At 41.2% G+C, this 21,247-nt stretch overlaps 1 protein-coding gene across 2 annotated transcripts in view; it reads right to left on the bottom strand.

Moving 5' to 3' along the window:
* Positions 1 to 21,247, bottom strand: part of LOC122925943 (tetratricopeptide repeat protein 41-like) — an 86,635-nt gene that overhangs the window by 16,046 nt on the left and 49,342 nt on the right. For both annotated transcript variants that reach the window (XM_044277287.1, XM_044277288.1), the window contains 10 exons: positions 18,413 to 18,866; positions 17,187 to 17,417; positions 15,869 to 16,067; positions 15,562 to 15,698; positions 14,405 to 14,514; positions 13,285 to 13,465; positions 8,723 to 8,873; positions 8,424 to 8,573; positions 3,906 to 4,039; positions 1,652 to 1,775 (listed from right to left, as the gene is read on the bottom strand). In XM_044277287.1, coding sequence (XP_044133222.1) covers positions 1,652 to 1,775; positions 3,906 to 4,039; positions 8,424 to 8,573; positions 8,723 to 8,873; positions 13,285 to 13,465; positions 14,405 to 14,514; positions 15,562 to 15,698; positions 15,869 to 16,067; positions 17,187 to 17,417; positions 18,413 to 18,866 — 1,871 coding nt within the window. The remainder of the gene's footprint in view (positions 1 to 1,651; positions 1,776 to 3,905; positions 4,040 to 8,423; positions 8,574 to 8,722; positions 8,874 to 13,284; positions 13,466 to 14,404; positions 14,515 to 15,561; positions 15,699 to 15,868; positions 16,068 to 17,186; positions 17,418 to 18,412; positions 18,867 to 21,247) is intronic.

Below are 21,247 nucleotides of genomic sequence, written 5' to 3'. Positions count from 1 at the left end.
ATGTGTGTATGTATATAATATATATATATATATATATATATATATATATATACACATATACACACAGAAAATAAAGATATGGCAGCACCAACCTGTATTTGAAGATGGGTGCTAGCTCCTAGCTCCAAGGGGAAAAGCTTGCCCGGAATATGAAATAAAAAAGCAGAGCAGCACTCCAAATTATGGAAAAAAAGGATATGTTTATTCACCCATAAGTGACGCTTTAGATAAGCGTCACTTATAGCTGAATAAACATATCTTTTTTTTTCCATAATTTGGAGTGCTGATCTGCTTTTTTATTTATATATATATATATATATATATATACACACATACATTATTATTATTTTTTCTGTGGTGATGTGTACGGTAAAGTTGTGGAGGGAGTGTATATCTCACTCAGGTTCCTCAGAGAAAGATGTATTTGTTTCAGCAGAGTATAGTCTGCTGGAGCTCTTTGTTTAAGTTTGTATGGGCTGGATCTTTTTGGACTGGGAGATAGGATTGGCAGAGGGATTTTCCTATCCACACCCTTTTATCACAGTTTTTTTCCCTAGCCCGAGGTAATCTCAGGAGAGGCCTGCTGGGATCATCACTGGGGAATAAAGCAGACCTCAGAAGGTCAGTCTGGGGGGAATTATGCTCTGTGATTAGAGCCTGGAGACTGGCTGACTGTGAGGCTGAGTGAAGCCTGATCTCCCCTGGTGTGAACAGGACTCTATAGGTGAGACAGGAATCACCTTTGTATTAAGTAGAGCACAGGCAGGCAGGTATTTTTTTTTATTTTATGATATGCTGGTGCTGTAACTTCACCTCACCAAGTGATGCTATAACTTGGATGCTAATCTGTTATGCTGAAGTGACCAAAGAAAGCACAGTTTGGACTTGAAAATCAAAACTTGTGTCACTATGACATGTCAGAAGTTTTATGAAATTAGTACTTTTTTTCTCCTAAGTAGACAACCTCTTCTCATCTCATCTAATCACCATGAGCCTGGCTGCTGAAAACCTCACTGATTAAATTATATATTTAAAGCCTTTTTCACACGACCGTGATCTGTGACAAGATGGTCAGTGGTTTATCCATGAAGATTTCCGTGAAGTATCAGTGTTTGGTCCATGTGCCGTTTTTTGATCTCCATGTGTCAACCATATTCCATATACACTGCTAGGCTGAAAATGAATTTACACAGCATATCCTAGCAAGAATCCGTGAATACCACAGACCAGACTTGTGTCATCCGTGATGTGTTTTCATGGACCCATAGACTATGATTTGTGTGACGGATCTGTAATCACAGACAAACACAGGGCATGCTTCCGTGTGTCCCCACGGTCCATGGAAAACCACTGACGTAGGAATATGCACAATAAAATTAATGGATACGTGAGCAGTACGTGGAGACCATGTCTGTGATTCACTGATGTGTGAAAGAGGCCTAAGGTGTATGTTTCAACAGCAGTATAAATGTTACATATATAATTAATCTACATAAAAGTAATACCTTTGTACTAAATGCATTACATAATTTATAATAATCTACTCATACAGGCACACAGAAACTAAGATATTGAGTAATAACCATATAAAATATATATTTACATAAACCAAGTAATGAACCTGCTAAGTTTTGACTTGGATCCAACTTACAGTTGAACTTCATAGGTCAAAGGGTGATCTATGCCAACAATGCTGGTTCTGAGGTCCAGGGATCTTTTAAGCATTTCGACAGACTCTTTCCTGCTTCCTAAACTATCATATGAAAGTAGCTTTCCTATTGCAATTGATAAAAGCAGAAATAAGGTTATTAGGTCTAATAACTTTTATATAATCAAGTTGAAGATGATGTCCAGTTTAGAAAGCTCATTTTCACATACCATATTAAGAAATTCTAAGATTCTAGAAGACGGACCCCTTTTCAGGATCTCTTGGTCAGAGTACAGAGTTGTTACAAAGATGATCTATTGCTCTGATGACCTGGCCTGTCCTGCATTACACAGATGGCTATTAGTTTGAATTGGCACTGCAGCTAAGGTCACCTGCGGTGTAGTGAACTGCAGGGTGGGCCCATTCAAATTGCAGTTTTCTGCATATCTGGGTGGTTGTGGTGCCTTTGTGTAAGGACAACATAGAAGCGGACACAGCATTCTATCAGCACCATATCACCTTCATTCTCAGGAACATTAAAGGTCCCAGGGGTCAGGTCTCCACAGATCATAAAGTGATGGCATATCCTCAGGAAAGTACTGGCAGTACTGCTGTCCCTGACGGAGCTAGGTCACTTCAGGAATGTGAACACTGTCAGCCTCATTAGTATTCACTTCAGTGCAGTCAATACTTATGAAGCTGTGTCACCCTTCTATTAGATATAGGCTGGGGAAGGGGCCCTGTCTCAGCACACAGATTAAAGAAATTATTTTACAGGTCTCTGTTGGGAATTGAACCCTAGACCCTTTGCATGATAGGCTTACCACTTCACTATAGAACCACATTGTTATAAGGATAGGAATGGATTTTCTGTGCCTAAAATGCTACTAAACAGTATTTAGTAGTATTTTCTTCACAGGCATAATATTAAATAAACAGTATTACTGTTTAGTAGCTTTTTAGGCACTTTTACTTTCCAGCTTTTCTTTTACAGTTAAAGGAAATCTGGATAGTAAAAGTAAATTTTTTTTTCCATAACTTTTACCTTTTACAGTTCTCTGTTGGTAAGGCTACATTCACAGTAGCGTTCGAGCGTTTGGATATCCCGCTGGCTGTTCCGGTAGCCTGCTGTCAGCCAGACAAAAAACAACTGAATGCAGAGGTATTTGTCGCCAAAACCCGGCATTTATGACAGAAAGTGGCCAGATCACCACTGGATCCCATTATAGTCAAAGGGGATCCGGCAGTGACTGAAAGTATACAGCAATGCCAGATATGGTGAAATCCGGCAGGCTGTTCCCCAGACCATCTGCATGGCAGGCAGCAAGTTTACCACTACACTATAGAACTGCACTGTGTTTACCATTACACATCGCGCGCCTGTGTTGATTCGGCGCAGGCGCTCTGAGATAAGGAGGCTCGCCTGCTCAGCACTCCCTCAGTGCGCCTGCGCCGATGACGTCTTCTCTTTCGGTGACGTCATCGGCGCAGGCGCACTGAGGGAGTGCTGAGCAGGCGAGCCTCCTTATCTCAGAGCGCCTGCGCCGAATCAACACAGGCGCGCAATTTTTGAAATGCTGACAGGGCCGGCCAGAGGAGGAGATCACGGCTGGCCCTGTCAATCAACACAAGGAGGGGTTTTCTGCGGCTGCTACCAGCAAGTAGACGCCCTACTTGCTGGTAGAAAGGTAATTAGCATATCATAAAAGTAAGTTTTTGGCTAAATCTACTGAACGAAAATTAGTAATAACATAATGTATGGCAATATGGCAGGATAGGGATTATAAGTAGACAAAAAAAAAAAAAAATGCGTTTAGTGGGGTGACAGAAGCCCTTCAAGGGGACCTAAAAATCCTGATAGCAGACCTGATCACATTTTAATATCTCATGTCTTATTAAAGTTAATATATAATATAAAAGACTATCGGCTCAAATCTCTATTACTCGTGTTTTCTTCAGCTGTAAGGCAAATCACTTTATATGAAGGTCTTTTATATGTCTGTTATATTAAACAAGTAAGTGGTTTATGTCTTAAATGGCATTCCTTAGAAATGATTAACCCAAATGCATTATAACTTGTGTAGTGTGCAAGGCTTTAAGATACATGTCCTGAAGACAAGAATTCCAACACAACATTACTCTAACATTTCTTGGAACATTGTGTTCTATAAAATTGGCCTTCAGGAAGACGTTTCTTGTTTTTCACTATTTCCCAAGCTAATAAAGCATTTATGCAAAACCAAGTACTCCATATTACCTGATTTCACTAATGTGTTGCTGAGACTTAACCTGAGATACTGTCTCCTCTCTGGGGATGGAGAGTATTTTTCAGTCTCCTCTTTGATTTTTATAACATTCGTGTAGTTTTTGATTGCATGTTGCCTTTGAGAGCTGAAAATAAGGAAAATGTACAAGAAATCATAAAGTGTACTAGCACATTGACATCAATATTGCAACAATATTCCACTGCAGTCTATGTCAGAAGATCTCATGTTCAAGTCCCCTATGGGGACTAAATCACAGTTAAAACAAAAAAAGTTAAAAAAAAATCTATAAAACAAAAAGCTGAAATAATAAAAAATTCTAATTACCCCCTTTCCCAATTTTACATGTAAAAATAAATGAACAATAAAAAAAACATAACGGGCATTGCTGTCATTTTTTAGTCCCCTTGATCCCACAAAATAAATAAAAGTGATCAAAAATTCATAAGTACCCCAAAATGGTATATTTAAAAACTACAGTTCGCCCCACAAAAAACAAGCCCTAATATAGGTCTTCAAAGTTTTTTTTTTAGTTTTTTTAAAATAATAAAATTTAGTATTGCCGTAATCATACCAATCAGCAGAAAGAGATCATTGTGTCATTTTTAGCACATAGTGAATGGTGTAAAATAAACCCCAAAAAACCTTGGCACAATTGCATTTTGTTCCAATTTCACTGCACAAATTTTTTTATTTTCTGTTTTCCAGTACAAGCTATGGTAAAATGAACAGTGCCATTAAAAATTACAACTTGTACCATAAAACATAAGCCCTCATATGACTATGTGAACAGAAAACAAAAACCATTTTGGAAGGCAGGGAAAGAAATACGAAAGTGAAAAAATAAAATTAGGCCATGCCCCAAAAGGGTAAAGTAAGTGATGGCATATTGCTAGGATATGCCACCACTTTCTGATTGGTAAAGGTCCAACTGCCAGGACCCCACTTATACTGTGAACAAATGTTGGTCTACCAGTTTTTTTGTGATACCCCTCTAAGAAAAACACACACTGAAAATAATGGTGGCCATTGTCCGTTTCTTGAGTATGATGCAGTAGATGGAAGACGTCCATCTTCCAGAACCCTCTATTGCTCCATTCAGAGTTAGCAATGTTATTGTCACGGATGGTGTAACAGAAAACAAGAAGTTACAAATAAGGATTCCACTGGCTTGATCCGAAACTAAGGAACAAACAGGAGCCCATGCAAAGATCTCTATGATAGAAAATTGCATGCCCTCGTGCCTCGTCTGTATGACACCTGAACACCCTATAATAGTGAGGGGACACGACCACTGGCTCCCTACACTTAATACGGAGGGAGTCAGGGTCACCTAGGATCAAGCAAACAGGAAAACACAAATCAATGAACAGACTTATCTGTAGAAGGATCAGTTGTAGCATCCAGCATGTACACACTCCAGGAAGTTGTATAAACCGCAAAGTGATGGAGTATGGGAAGGGATTTAAAGGGATGCAATCAGTGCAACTACATGACAGCTGAGAGAGGCTGACGAGATGACAAAACGAAAGCAAAACAAAAGAACCTCAAGCAGGAGGTTCTGAAGAACATCTGTCAGAGCTTCTCAGATGTCTGGTGGTGACAGTTATATGAGGAAAAGAGAAATATGAAAAAATACATGTAACAACAATATTCTCAAACTTCTATACTGTATGTATCCATTTATTTATTTATTGTAAGAAAATCTTACAAAAAAAACTTACTGACTTATGATGGACAAAAAACATCTTTATAAAAGACAGCTCAACTCCAGTAATGGACTGGTGTCTCTGCCAGTGCATGCAATGACTGCAGGGTGAAACATGCTCTTTCCTAGGGTAATGTAACTCCTGACAAAGCCTGGGAATTACTGGCAGGTAAATGAGTGTCAGAGTCCTTTTTACTCTTACAAACTGTATATGCAGTAAATTAGGCTGTATATAATCCATGGGCTGGCTGTTTCTAGTGCTCATCCATGTTCACACAAGGATAATTTGTTGCAAACTTTTCTGCAACTGAGAATTTCTTTCTACATAGCTTTTTTTTCCCCCTGCAACTCATGCATTGATTTCTTCAAGCTCCACTCAGATGAACAGAGCAGAAGCAGAAATTTCACCAACAAATCTGCCATGTGTGAAAGTATCTTAAGGCTCTTATAACTGGTTAAGGGCTCATTCACACGAACGTGTGCTGCCCGTTCAGGGGTCAAGTCCTGGGAAAAAAAGTGTGGGAACTCACCCAAGATCCACTGCAACCCCCCCCCCCTCCAAAAAAAAAAAAAAGCACAGAAAATCTAGCACGCTGTAATTTGTGTAGCTGCGGACTGAGCCAAATGTACACATTGTGATCAAAACACAATATCACAGTGCCATCCTCTCCCCCTGTCCCCTAATGTGCCAGTATCAAGTTCCTCTCTCCTACCCCCTTCATGTGCCAGTATCATGGCGCCAATAGCCCGCCTCCCCCGTGGCAGTAAAGTAACAGTCCGGTATTTAAAAAAAAAAAAAAAACACTTTTAGAAAAGTTTGTCATGGGATTCGAACTCATGAGCCCTACACATCAGAGGCAAGGCATTTACCCTCACAGCCATGAATGCTGTCTAGGTATTTGCTTAAAAAAAAAAATATAAGACTTCTACTGTAGGTAACTTTGCCCACTGTGTGTGGATGTAGCAGAGCTGGGTGTGTTGGGGCAGCTGTCATGTGTATGGTTGTACACTAGGTATCAGTACACTAGGTATCAGTAGGAGTCTTAAAAAAAAAAAACACTTTTAGAAAAGTTTGTCCTGGGATTCAAACTCATGACCTCTACACATCAGAGGCAAGGCATTTACCCCCACAGCCATGAAAGCTGTCTAGGTAGTTACTTAAAAAAAAAAAAAATAAGACTTCTACTTATACCTAGTGTACTGATACCTAGTGTACAACCATACACATGACAGCTGCCCCAACACACCCAGCTCTGCTACATCCATACACAGTGGGCAGCTGTCATGTGTATGGTTGTACACTAGGTATCAGTACACTAGATATAAGTAGAAGTCTTATATTTTTTTTTTTTAAGCACCTACCTAGACAGCATTCATGGCTGTGAGGGTAAATGCCTTGCCTCTGATGTGTAGAGGTCGTGAGTTCGAATCCCAGGGACAAACTTTTCTTAATGATGAACTTCTAAATGATCTCCTATGTGTCAGCTGCGAAGTGACTGAACATACTCGCAGCGTATTAGGCCGACAGAAGAAGTGAAGGAGATGAGGTCAGTAGGGGGCGGGGCGCCATGAGAGGAGTCACAGACAGCAGCAGCACCGCACAGACAGCTGTGAAGCCGCTTAGCCTGCCCTGCACAGTGCGCTTCACCCCCTGATTTCAGCCGCGTTCTCCTGGCTTGAGGCTTGAAAGGGAACGGCGTTCCTGCCATGAAAAAAGTGCAGGAACGCCGTTCCCACGCGTTCCCCCTCCACTCGACCCCTGTGCCCGTTGCTGTATTGCGGCCCGCATTTGCTGATCCGCAATACACGGGCACTTTTCTGTGTGCATTCCTCATCACAGGTGCGGACCCATTCACTTCAATGGGTCCGCAAAAAGATCATGCTCTATCTTTTTGCAAAACAGACGGATCGCAGACCCATTCAAGTGAATGGGTCCGCGAACCCCATGCGGCTGGGCCACAGTCGCTGCCCGTGCATTGCGGACCGCAATTTGCGGTCCACAGCACGGGCTTTACACCGTCGTGTGAACAAGCCCTAAAACTGTAGGCTTAGGGTGCCATCATACATGGCAGAATTTTGTTGCTTCCAGCCAAAACATCCAATTCAAATGAATGGAACTGATTTTCAGTCACAGAAAATTTTCCACGGGCATAGTGGATTCCAAAATCTGTAGCATGTCAATTATGTTTCCCGTTTTAGCTGCAGATTTCACCCTTTTCAATTGCAGGATGAGCTCTGCGGCAAAACTGCACCATATCCGCACCAAAAAACACTGTTAGACATTGCGGATCTTATGTGCGTTCTCCTATACCCGTGTGCAGGTGGCCTTAGGGATAAAGGGGGAAAGCGACACATTAGCTCATTAGTACAAGCGGCATGCTATTTTATCCCTGCAGTCAGCAAACTATTTGGACACACTAATGTGAAAAGTTTAAAGTAACAATAAATTGGGGGTAAATAAAGTGGCGGAAAAATGCAGAAGAACCGCCATGGGTAAGAATAAAACATAAATATTGAACATGTCCTATAAAATGGATTTGAGATAGAGAAACAACTGAAAGCTTGCCTATTGCAGGAGCTAGCATTGTTAGGTAAGTATAGTGGTGTTTATTCATTTATTTATATGCACATGTTGGACACCGTCAACATATAATGGCATCCCTTGGGTGGATGTGTCTGTCATATTTTTTCTTTCAAAACTATGGAATTTACTATAGAGCCTCCTAATGGCTCAGATATAAACATGAATACAAATGTTCTTCTTATGCCCACAACGCCGCATATCAAACCACTATATCCTTACTAGTTACTGGATCCTGGGTGACTCTGTATGTCCGCTATGTACTCCTGGGTTTCTCCACACAAGATGTGATTCTTGCCGTAAAGCTTGTGTCTGATATCCAAACTCTCAATAAGACATTTTTCTGATTTAGAAATATCACCAATACTAAATCTACAAAAAAGAGCATGGATATTAAAAACAGGTCATTGCTGCATAGCATGCAAGACATTAAAGGGGTTTTTAAAATGTTGTAATTAACAATCTGTATTTTTTTATTACTGTGTAATTATTCACTGTCACCACAGGAAATATGAACTCACTTGTAAAGACCCTGCCAAAGTTTCAGTGCAGCTTGTTCATACGCCCCTAGTGTGCGTGGGTCGAGCTGTTCAATAGGATTCTCAAGTATCTGACTTTGCTGTTCATAGCATATTTGGGCTTCCAATGTTGCTTTCAAACACAATAGCCTATCTAAGGAGCAAAACACAGGAATTGCATGCAATTCTAATTAATGTAATTACATTCGAAAACAGATTCCCATTAGTAAGTAATTATTAATTAATAACTAATCGATTCATTCATGTTCTTTTCAACATCTCTTGAATTTAAGATGAAGATTTTTGTACCTTTTTCCATCATACTCCCATCTTACACTAGCATTAAAGGGCTGAGGTCCCCTTCGGCTTAAAAGGAGTTGTATCACTATAACAACTTTTTATACCAAAGCCAGTTATCCCTGTCGGTCCAGATTCAGAAACCCCTAGCAGTCAATGGTGAAGGAAACACTATCTGACCATATATTTGCCATACAAATGTCCTTTTACGTGGTAGCCATTTATATGAATGGTCATCCATGTAAAGCAGAAATTTGCTAAGGAGCCACTGTACATATATAATAATTAAATATAAAGTATATTACAAAAACATAATCACTCTCCTTATACATTAAAATTATTAAATGAAAGTTACACTTTAATTTCAAAATATTTACATTTCTGGATTAGTTAGGGTACCTCTAAATGCTAATGTACAAAATGCTAGAATCTGTAATCTGCTTTATATTCTACTGGATTTGTGAGACATCAGATTATTTAGCAGTTCTGTTCTGGAAACAGGTTATTGGTTGTGATAATCATTTACATCTACGGATGACTGTCTGGAAATTCCTCTCAACTTGAAGCTCTATCTAGTGTCTACTGGGCTATAAGTGTCTGCTTCAACTAATTGGCTTCTAAATAAGTGGCATTAAAAACTGGAGTCTGGTGCGGAGAGTGTTTCTGTGGACTGGTTAAGTGGTTGCTTATAGGTTTATTTTATTTTATGAGAGCGTAGTACTGACACAATTTTAAAACTTTTCCTTTGCTGTGCACCTTATTAGGGCTGATTCACAAAACCAACATCGGCCTGGGAAACATAGTCCGTGTATTGTCCGCATCTCCTGGGTCGATCACGGGTCTGCTGACCGGAACTGACTGTATCTTACTGGTTTATGATACAGGAAGTTCATAAGTGATTGCGGATCGATTGTACTGTCCTCACATCTTCATACAGTATGAGGACAGTACAATAGACCTACGAGTAGATATGAACTGACTGCATCATAAATCACTATGATACAGTCAGTTTGGGTCAGGGGAGCAGCAGTAGGCCCACGCGGACCATATTTCCCTGGTCAATCAGTGTTTTGTGAATCAGACCTTAAAGAGGACCTTTCATGGGTCCAGACATTATAAACTAAGTATCAGGATATCTAGGGCATAGTGCAGGGATCTAACTGCACTTACTATTTTTTCTGTGCGCCACTCCGTTCGCCCGCTGTGGCCCCCGTTGTATTCTCCCACCTGGTATGCTAATTTTAACATCGGTACAGGGAGGAGGAGACTGCCCTGTTTCTCAATGGGTGTCTCCTTCTCCTGTGGCTGTAGCGCTGTCCAATCACAGCCAGGGAGAGAAAAAAAAAACTCACCTTCTCTCTGGCTGTGACACTCTCCGCTGTGATTGGACCGCGCTACAGCCAGGGAGAAGGAGACGCCCATTGAGAAACAGGGCAGTCTCCTCCTCCTCCCTGTACCGGAAGGCCCTCCAAGGTGGTATTCTCCAGAATACTGCCTGTGCCATACATAATACAGGAATGACAGCAGGAGTTCAGGGGGCTAAATGCATGGCTTTAGTATTGGTGTAGGGAAGAAGGGTTTGGGTTCCTAAAGCAATGGGCTGACTTTTTATTGGGGTACAAATTTTTCACTAATAATTTGCACCTGCTGTGCTGGGGGAGCAGCCAATAGCAGGCCGGAACGAGCCTCCCTAGTATTGCGAATGACCTGTGCGGGCAGTGTCTTATATTTAGACCATTTTCTACGCCTAAATCAGGCGTAGAAAAAGATGAATGAGAAGGACCTTTGCCCCGCAATCTGCCCCAGAAATACACATACAGGCGTATTTCTGTTTAATAAATTAGCCCCAGAATGTTTAAAATGTTTGATAATTTATCGAAAAGCAAAAACTAACATTTTGCTCTGACATAAGTGTTCAGACCCTTTACGTCCCTTTACTTAGTTTAGGCACCTTTGGCAGCGATCAGTCTACTTGAGTATGATGCCACAAAGTTTGCACACCTGGATTTGAAAATTTTCTGCCATTCTTCTCTGCAGATCTTCTTAAAGTCTTTCAGGATGATGGGGACCGTTGGTGGAAAGCCACTTTTAGGTCTCTCTAGAGATGTTAAATTGAGTTCAAGTCAGGTCTCTGGCTGAGACACTCAAGGACATTCACAGAGTGCTTAGAGTCATTGTCTTGTTGGAAGGTGAATCTTTGACCTGCTCTGGATCAGGTTTTCATTAAGAATATCTCTGTACTTAGCTCCAATCACCTCACCTTTCCCTCTACCCTGACCAGTCTCCCTGTCCCAGCTGTTGAAAAACACAATGCTTCACTGTAGGGATGGTAGTGGGCAGGTGATGGGCAGGCCTAGAAGTTCAATCTTGATTTCAGCTGACAAAAAAAAAAAAATCTTGTTTCTCACAGTCTGGGAGTCCTTTAGGTGCTTTTCTGCAAACTCAAGGTGGGCTTTCATGTTGCTTCTACTGAGGAGAGTCTTTTTTCTAGCCACTCTGCCATAAAGAAAAATCACAAATGCTCAGACCCCAAATACTGTAGCATATTTATAACCGGGGGAGCAGATCCTTCACAAGTGATCCGTTGCTAACAGCAATGCCCAGCAAAAATGCATACAATGGAGGAAGGCCCCAGCGGACCACATGTACCACAAAAACATCCTACACAAGATTAAATCATGTGTGGATGAAAATATAATTGTAAATAGATCACTGCAAATGGTGCACCACAATAGTATGCAACTGACAATACAAGGCTAAACTCTCACACTGATGTTAACAAATTTGTATTGTCAGTTGCATACTATTGTGGTGCACCATTTGCAGTGATCTATTTACAATTATATTTTCATCCACACATTATTTCATCTTGTGTGGGATGCTCTTGTGGTACATGTGGTCCCCTGGCAGCATCCTCCATTGTATGCATTTTTGCTGGGGATTAAAGCAACGGATCACATGTGGAGGATCTGCTCCCCCGGTTATAAATACACTACAGTATTTGGGGATTGAGCATTTCCTCCCTGTTAGGCCACTCTATTCTGTGATTTTTCTTGATATGTAATGAATGTGCGGACGCTCATCGTTGATAACATTCTGGTGCACCTGGTGTCATATGGCCTGCTATAGGTGGGGCTCGCAGCCTCCTCCCTCCTCCCATTGTATTAGTGATCTTACTTTGGAGGTATGTGGGAGTTTGACTGTGAGTCGGAGCTTGGCACCTATCGGACAGTGTTCACACACTATAGGTAGGTTAGCGGTAGGTCCCGCGCTACACTGAGATACCTTGGCGGGGTGCGCGGGCTCCGATATGTAACTGACAGGAATATATTGGCTAAAATATAATTTTTTAACATCAGTGTGAGGGTTTAGCCTTGTATTGTCAGTTGCATACTATTGTGGTGCACCATTTGCAGTGATCTATTCACTCTGCCATAAAGCCCAGATTGGTGGAGTGCTGTAGTGATGGTTGATCTTCTGGAAGTTTCTCCAATCTACACACAGCTTAGCCAGAGTGACCATTGGGTTCTTGGTTAGGTGGGACACCCAGCTTTAGAAAGAGTTCTGGTTGTTCCAAACTTCTTTCGTTTAAGAATTATGAAGGCTACTTTGCTGTTGGGAACTTTCAGGGCAGCAGGATTTTTTTCCCCTTCTCCAGATCCATGACTCCACACAACCCTGTCTCTGAGCTCTACAAGCAGTTCTTTCCTCCTTGGCTTTTGCTCTGGTACGCATTTCCAGCTGCGAGACCTTATATAAACAGGGATGTTTCTTTCCAAACATCTCAAACATAATCAAGAGAATGGGAGACCCCCAGATCTAAATTTCAAATTCAAAGGGTCTGATTCTGAATACTTATGTCCATGCAAAATTTTTGTTTTTCCTTTTTTAATTAGTTAGCAAAAAATTCTGACATTCTATTCTGACATTATAGGGTATTGGTTGCAGAATGGTGAGGAAAAACTTGATTTTTTTTTATTGTAGCACAAGGCTGCAAAATAAAACGTGAAAAAAGTGAAAGATTTTGAAGACTTTCCAAATGCATTTTATCTCCTGCATATCAGGACACCATTAGTACATTGTTTTTGACCCTTTCTGTACTGTACTGTTCTGTCTTGTAATCAGTTAATGGAACATATGCCAACAGTGGCACGCCAATGTATAGTAACAGTAGTGTGTACCTTATCCTACAACATGCTGCAGCTATTGGACTTGTCTCACCATGTGCCTGGCATCATTCACTGCCACTTTCTTGAACCAAAGCATACCTTGGAGTTTCAGCAGTTTGTAATTAATCTGTAAATTATTCTTGATAAGACCTTGAAGGTTATCCAGCGCCCTTTCATAATAAATAATTGCTTCTTTCCTGGAACCAATGTCTCGATAAAGATCTCCAGAAATTTTTTGTGTCCATATCAGTACCTTATTGTTTCTGCTTTCTGCTGCTTCCTGAACAAAATAAGAAAGAAGTAAAATGAAAGAATATGTTAATATGTCTATACAGTGGATTCTGATCATTTCATATGATTCTCAAATCTGGTCATATTGGTGTGCCTGCATGCGCTGGACTTCATTTAGAATATGTGCAAATCTAAATTAAAGATCCAATGCAAGGAAAGCTTGCCGAAAAAGATGCAGCACTTCTTGTAGCATTGTAGCAGACCAGTCAATTACAGGACAAAATAACATCACAGTGATTTAGAAATTCAGAACACACTATAATATTGCTATACAGTCAGACACACAGCTTAAGGTGGTTGCATTTCATTCTGGGACTCTTAGCACATGGTATCATTTTGTATCCTACCTGATGTACTGCTTGCCTGTTCAATAGGCTGCACTACCCTGGAGTCCTACCCTGAGAGAGTAGCACCATCTACAGACAAGTCGTGTTACTACATAGATTTCACTTGAAAGTAACATCAGCTTACATTCACTCCTCCTCCATAGACTTCTGAATAATGCAGTAACACTTTTACCGCTTACATACTGTTAATTACCTGTTATTTTGTACTGTATGTTAAAAGTGACAGCTTTACTATCAGATTCTAACAAGGCTAAGGCAAAGGTGGCAATTCAATATGGCTGTACTGCTCTGTTATCACTCTTGCAAAAATGGCTGCTTTTTATGAAAACGGTTAAAGTGGCAAAAGATGCTAATGCAATTATAGTTGAAAAAAAAAAAACCACTGCGCTTATAGTCATATTGTCATTACAATGACCCCTGCACCTCCCCACTCATTCCATTCAGCAGCACCAAGATGAAGTCCCATCACTCTGCTAAGCATCCAATGCTATGCTCCAGGGGACTGACATTCTTATATTTTGGTCAGTGATTTTTTGTTTCTACCACATATACAACGTCATTTTGTTCTAATCACTACTCACCAGATGGCATTCGATAGATGAGAGTATTAAGCCAGCTTCTTTGGTCTTCCCAATATCCTTGAGGCACTGTGTAGCAAATAAGACCACTCTGCATAAATCAGCAGCATTCCCTGTAACAAGCAACAGCACATTAAATAATACCACCAATAGTAATTACTATATCACACCAAAAAGGGATTTTAAGAGGTTGTGCAGTGCAAAGGTACTGATGACCTATGCTCAGGATAGGTCATCATCAGGTCGTTGAGGGTCCCACTCCTAGCACCCCAGCCGATCAGCTGTTTGAAGGGGTAGCGGAACTCGCGGAAGCGCTGCTTCCACTTCAAAATTACCTGCAAGTCGTCTTGCGTGTAGAGACAGCACAGTGTAATTACAACTGCTCCATCCCTTTCCGGTGAATGGGACAAGCAGTTTTAATTACACTGCATGGCCGCTGCAAATGAGATGGCCCACAGGTAATTTTGAAGTGGAAGCAGTGCTCACACAAGTGCTTCTAACTCTTCAAGCAGCAGATCAGCGAGGGAGCAGCAAGTTGGACCCCCACCAAACTGATATTGATGATCTATCCTGTGGCTAGGTCATCAATATCTATGCATTTCACAACCCCTTTAAATGTCATGTTTTCATAGGAGCAATCCTCTGCCTCTTTCGTTTTCAAAGAGCACTGAAGGGGCAAAAATCCATATACCCTACATGAATGTCACAGATGGGAGGACCCTCGCTCTAGACGGTCTAGAGCAGGGATGCTCAACCTGCGGCCCTCCAGCTGTTGTAAAACTACAACTCCCACGATGCCCTTCTGTAGGATGATAGCTGTAGGCTGTCAGGGAATTATGGGAGTTGTAGTTTTGCAACAGCTGGAGGGCCGCAGGTTGAGCATGCCTGGTCTAGAGGAAGGAATTTTCACCCTAGTATGGGGTACGTAGGCCTTTTTGCCGTCCTTCTGGATCAACACAATAGGATTATCAATAGGTATAATCCTATTGTAAAGTGATTAAATAATCCATATATAATTAATAATGTATATACAACAATGATTAACTGATCTTGTACACATGTTGGATTTTTTTCTTTCTCTGCTAACAATATGGTGCCATCTGCTAGAGATGCTGCATCCTTATGAAATAAGACAGTGTCAATGGTACATAAGGCATCACCTGTTATATTGTGTAGCAATGTTTGACATTCCACTGCTGGATCCTTTCCTGAATATAACAGCATTTGCCAGTAGAGAAGAAGATCCATTTTCATTTGACATCCGTGCTTCATGTTTCTACAGATCAAGTCTAATGTCCTGAAACAAAGAAGTAATCAGGCAAAAGAAATCTAACAATATGAAATAGGAAGCACAAAAGTTAACGTAGAAAAAGTCTGTTACATTGTGTCCGCTCTTCTCTACATAAGTGCACTGTTATCAGCAGCTCTCTACCAATGATAGTACTCATTGATGGAAGGAATATTCACCTTTGATTGAATAGAAACCTGTACAAATCAAGGAGCCTGCTAGTCATCTTCAGGTGCCAAGGGACTTCTTCATACACCTGCCGAGAAAATTCTGTTTGCTGGAAGTACTTGAGAAGACAGTGATGAAAACGTTTTCTTTTACGACTGACGGTGTTCTGAAAAGTAGAATCCAGGCATTCACCAACTGGTATGGTGACACCTGCATGAGTGAAGGAAGACAGACTAGTAGTATCGATATTAAGTGCAGCATAGTGAAAACCAACATTGGCCTATCTCATCGCTAGGATATGCCCCAAAGTCTGATAGGTGCAGGTCCCACCTTTGGGACCCTTACCTATCTCTAGAACGGATCCCGCAAAGTAATGGAGAGCAAACATTGCACGTATACTTACCCTACACTCATTTCTATGGGACTGCTGAAAATATCCGAGCTGACTCGGCTATTTCTGTCAGCCTCATAGAAGTAAATGTGGTGGTGGCCACGCTTGCGCGGTGTGCTTCACATTAATTTTCTAGAGGAAAATTTTCAGCACTCCCAAAGAAATAAAGGGAGGGTGGTCACGCATGTGTGGCCTGCTCTCCTTCACTTTGGCTCAGGCTCTGTTACAGAGATAGATGTGGGTCCCAAAGGTGAGACCACACCTATCAGACAATATCCTAGAGATATACCCCTAATGTATAAGGAGGGCCAACCCCTTGAAAGGAGAATTCAAGACTTCCACTTTACACAATTTATTACCTATAGACAGACCAATATTGGCTATTTAGGTCCATGAGAAATTGTGTTGTTTGACCAATGAAAATCAGAATCGTCAAAGATGAAACCTGCTCAAACATACTGATCTTTGAAAATTCTAATTACAAGAAAGTACAAAATTGTACAGAGTTAACCGTATGTTGCCATGAAAAAGTTTGTACATTTTAAGATGGTTGTCCCGTGATAAAATATTACATTTCTGTACTAAATCATGTAAAACATAACTTTTTGATTGAAATTGTTTTACAAATGTTCCTGAGATTTTGCTTTTACATATATCCTATGGTGCCCCCTGGTGTTCTTTTGATTCCCACGCAGAACATCACGCGCCCAGTAGCTCTGTCCCACTCCCTTGATCCACTAGTACAGCCTAGCTAATAATAATCAGCCCACTGGAAGTGTTTTCTTCTCACCAGCACAAAAAATAAAATATTTATATAGAAAGCTTATGTTTTACTGTAATCTAACAGAGCGGGACAACCCATCATGCAAAATTATGCTTTACATAAATTTGATTGAGAAATAATCATATAGTAAAAAGAGAGTTATTTCCTGTCTTACCAAATATTAAATGGACAATAGCATCAATAAAGGATTGGTGGCGAATCTGTAGCAATCCATCGGGTTTTTCCCAAATCCATTTTGAAGTTGCTAACCGAAAGGCTGCCCAGTGTAGTGGGGTTACTTCATACTGGTTTTCATACCCTATTCTTTTCAGCAACTGGAGAATGTCATCTTCATGTAAGCCACAGTGTGAGGTGGTAAGCAAGCTCAAGACAGCTACTACCCACCCTAGTACACCAGGAACACAAACACAATGCTGTCACTTCAGTGGACAATAACATTTTATTATCTCTCTATAAGCATCTCAAATATCTATGTAGATTTTATACAACTTTCACTCTGTAGGGGAAAAACATGGGGAGAAAAGAAATGACCAGACTAAGATTCTGTTAAAGGAGTCTGCCAGCAGTTTTGACCATGCAAAAATGCTGACAGCACTAGGTAAGGGCTGTATTGAGCAAAGCTTTAATCGTCAGAATTAGTGTGAATATTATGTATCATACAGTATATTGATGAATGCATTATTTGTCTATTTTTGTGTTCATTGTATGCAGTAAGCTCCTAAGCATCCCTAGTGGTGGCTGCAGGCAGACACAATTTTATTCATTCTGTGCAAAGGATTTGGAGCTCTCTAGCTGAAAAACGGAGCCTGAACCACGATAAAAACATACTTATACACAACTCTGCCCGTAATTATGGACTTTTATTGAGTAAAAGGGAAACAAAATCATACTTAGGCAGTGACATTCATTATAAGGCTACTTTCACAGGCTGTTCTTCGGCAGAGAAACAGCATTGCAGGATGTTACCGGAATGCCCGCCGGCCCTGTTAACTATAATGAAGTCTGGTGGTGATCTGGCCTCTACAGAGCAAAATGCTTGGATTCGAATGGACAAAAAAAAAACGTCATTCTACGCCGAAGAGCGTGCTGGATAGATGAGCCGTAAATGTGAAAGTAGCCTTATAATGAATGCTAGTGCTTAAGTATGATTTTGTTTCCCTTGTACTCAAGAAAAGTCCTTTAAAGTCAATATTAAAAAAGAAGCCTAAGCCTCCATAGACATTGGAATAATGTCATTCTTGGTGGGATGCTCCGACATCTACTATGTATGAAGGCTGACAAACTCTTGGTTGAGTTATCTTACACTTTTACACACACAGGCTCAGGTACAAAATATTCCAACAGATGTTCCGTTTTTTTGTTTCATATTCACAGATTTACCTGAATTATGAATGTCACTGCCAAAAGCAGACTTGGGTGTCTTACTCTTCCTTTTCCATTCACAAGGCCAACTATAGTGCTTAACCCAGTGCTTTATGAGCAGCCACCATAGCTGTTCTGTGGACAAGGTTTCCAAGGGACTGTCAATGCAGTAGGCCACATCAGGGCAAATACAGAGCTCACTAGCCAGGACTGCCAGCTGAAGAGGGCTGATTTTCCTTTTCTTGTTTTCAAAGCTCTCCATCAGACAAGGTGGCACTTCTCGGCTTGGCATTGCTAAGTGCTTGCGGAAGATGCACAAGCGTTCATTTTTATCTGATTGAATTTCCAACTCTTCTATCTGGACATCTGAACGTGACATCAAACATTTGTAGGACAGGTGGGAATTCCTAACTGTCATAATCATTTTGCAATAATGGGGTAATTTGGAAGGAAGCCAATCGAACCCTTTTGCCTAGCGGTAAAAAAAAAAAAGTGTTAAAAAGAAAATGTATGAATAGCTATGAGGTGGATGGGCGATAGATCACCCACCCTAGCGCAGTGTAAACTACTGGTTAATTCAATAATACCTTATGAGAACATAGTTTTTAAAAATAGGGGCTGCGTGACGAAATTTCAGAAGGTATGGGGGGTATGGTGTGCATCTCCAATGACTGCTTACTCATCCCACAGACTGACTGAAGCATTAAGAGCAGAACAAGCTGAACAGGGTTGAGTCGGAAATGCGGGAAAATGGAGTATGGAAGTAGTGAATTGGATCAGCTAGGACTGGTATATGATATCTGTACAGCCTCATTTATATTTAAGTAGATCCTTTTGCTTGAGGTAACGTCACAAATATGCAGATACAGCACAGGTGCTGTTTTGTTTGCATTGTAATGCACATGTCATGTATACTTTTTAAAGATGTCACTGATGTATAATCTGCAGTGGATTTTGTACTGTGACTGTCATTATTATTTGCTTTGTGTGTTCAATAAAGCGAATTAAAATAAATAAATAAATAAAATGTATGAAAATGTATAAAAAGGTTACTTTGGAGATGTCAAAAGCCATACTAGATTCAGATCACCAGCTGCATCAATATCTACATCCAGTGTCTGACTGGGGTACCTAGGGACCACCAGTAAAATGTATTTTGGGGGCCCACCGTATGGATACATTCAAATATAATAAATAATCTAACAAGTTTTTTATATGAACATAAGCTGGTTGAGGTGCTGTACATTGAATATATGTGTGTAGTGTACAAAATCTATTGTGTTATGTGCCACTTGTGCAGGGGGTGGGAGCTAGGGGCCCACCTTGCTCAGGGGCCCACCGGGGGATTCCCCTGTACCCCTGTGGGCCAGTCCGAGCCTGTCTACATCTTAGGGCTCTTTCACACCTGCGTTCTTTTCTTCCGGCATAGAGTTCCGTCGTCGGGGCTCTATGCCGGAAGAATCCTGATCAGGATTATCCTAATGCATTCTGAATGGAGAGAAATCCGTTCAGGATGCATCAGGATGTCTTCAGTTCAGGACCGGAAAGTTTTTTGGCCAGAGAAAATACCGCAGCATGCTGCGCTTTTTGCTCCAGCCAAAAATCCTGAACACTTGCCGCAAGGCCGGATCCGGAATGAATGCCCATTGAAAGGCATTGATCCGGATCCGGCCTTAAGCTAAACGTCGTTTCGGCGCATTGCCGGATCCGACGTTTAGCTTTTTCTGAATGGTTACCATGGCTGCCGGGACGCTAAAGTCCTGGCAGCCATGGTAAAGTGTAGTGGGGAGCGGAGGAGCACATCCATGCGCATGGGGCGCTCTGATGTCATTCTGGAGCGCCCCGGGGGCCACACGGACTGTAAGTATACCGTTCCCCCGCTCCCCTCTACTACTATGGCAACCAGGACTTTAATAGCGTCCTGGCTGCCATAGTAACACTGAACGCATTTTGAAGACTGATCCGTCTTCAAATGCTTTCAGTTCACTTGCGTTTTTCCGGATCCGGCGTGTAATTCCGGCAAATGGAGTACACGCCGGATCCAGACAACGCAAGTGTGAAAGAGCCCTTACTGGCTTAAATACTGGAAACTATGAGGAACATTTATTAAGACCGGCGTTTTAGATGCTGGTCTTAATAAAGGCCCTGTGCTAGCGGTGGATCCGCCTCTCCATAACTTTGACGCATTCAGTGCCGGTTCTATATGTAAGATAGTCTCCTAGCTGTCATACATTTAGACCATTTTCTACCGTAAAACATAGGCATAGAAAATGGTGAATGAGATGGGCCTGCCGGCCCATCCTCTTCCCCACCACGTCCACAATTTTAAACCTAGCGTTAGCGGGGCAAAGTTGCACACAGTTGCGCAACTAACCATTGCGCCGCCATCTGCGCCTGCAGTACACCTAATTTAGGCGTATTTCAGTATAGTAAATGACCACCTATGTGTGCATATGTGTGGAGATAGATGTGAATAGGAATTTTAATTCACATAAGGATGCAAATCATGAAAGGAGGTGTCTTCAGAATCTCTTATTAGTATCTCCTCAGCAAGGACCCCAAAGTGAACAGCTGCACATGCGCGGCCATGCTACAGGAGTTCAGAAAATAGCTGGCTCAGCTATTCCAGCATTCCCATGACAGCTAAAGTAGCAGTGGTCATGTTGGCACAGTATGCCCTCCATTCACTGCTATGGGACTTCCATAAAATAATGAATTGTCTCAGGTGAGTTAAAGCCCAAAATAGGAAAGAAAGTCCTCCGGATAAGTGAGTAAAAGCGTTTTAAAGAGAGTTTTAAATTGTGGGATATCCCCATTAATAATGAAAATAATAATTAGTGAATCCTATTTAAA

The sequence above is a fragment of the Bufo gargarizans genome, chromosome 2, assembly GCF_014858855.1.
Source record: "Bufo gargarizans isolate SCDJY-AF-19 chromosome 2, ASM1485885v1, whole genome shotgun sequence".
Taxonomy (NCBI): Eukaryota; Metazoa; Chordata; class Amphibia; order Anura; family Bufonidae; genus Bufo; species Bufo gargarizans.
The sequence above is the reverse complement of the archived record's forward strand: the minus strand, read 5'-3'. Positions and strand labels throughout refer to the sequence as shown.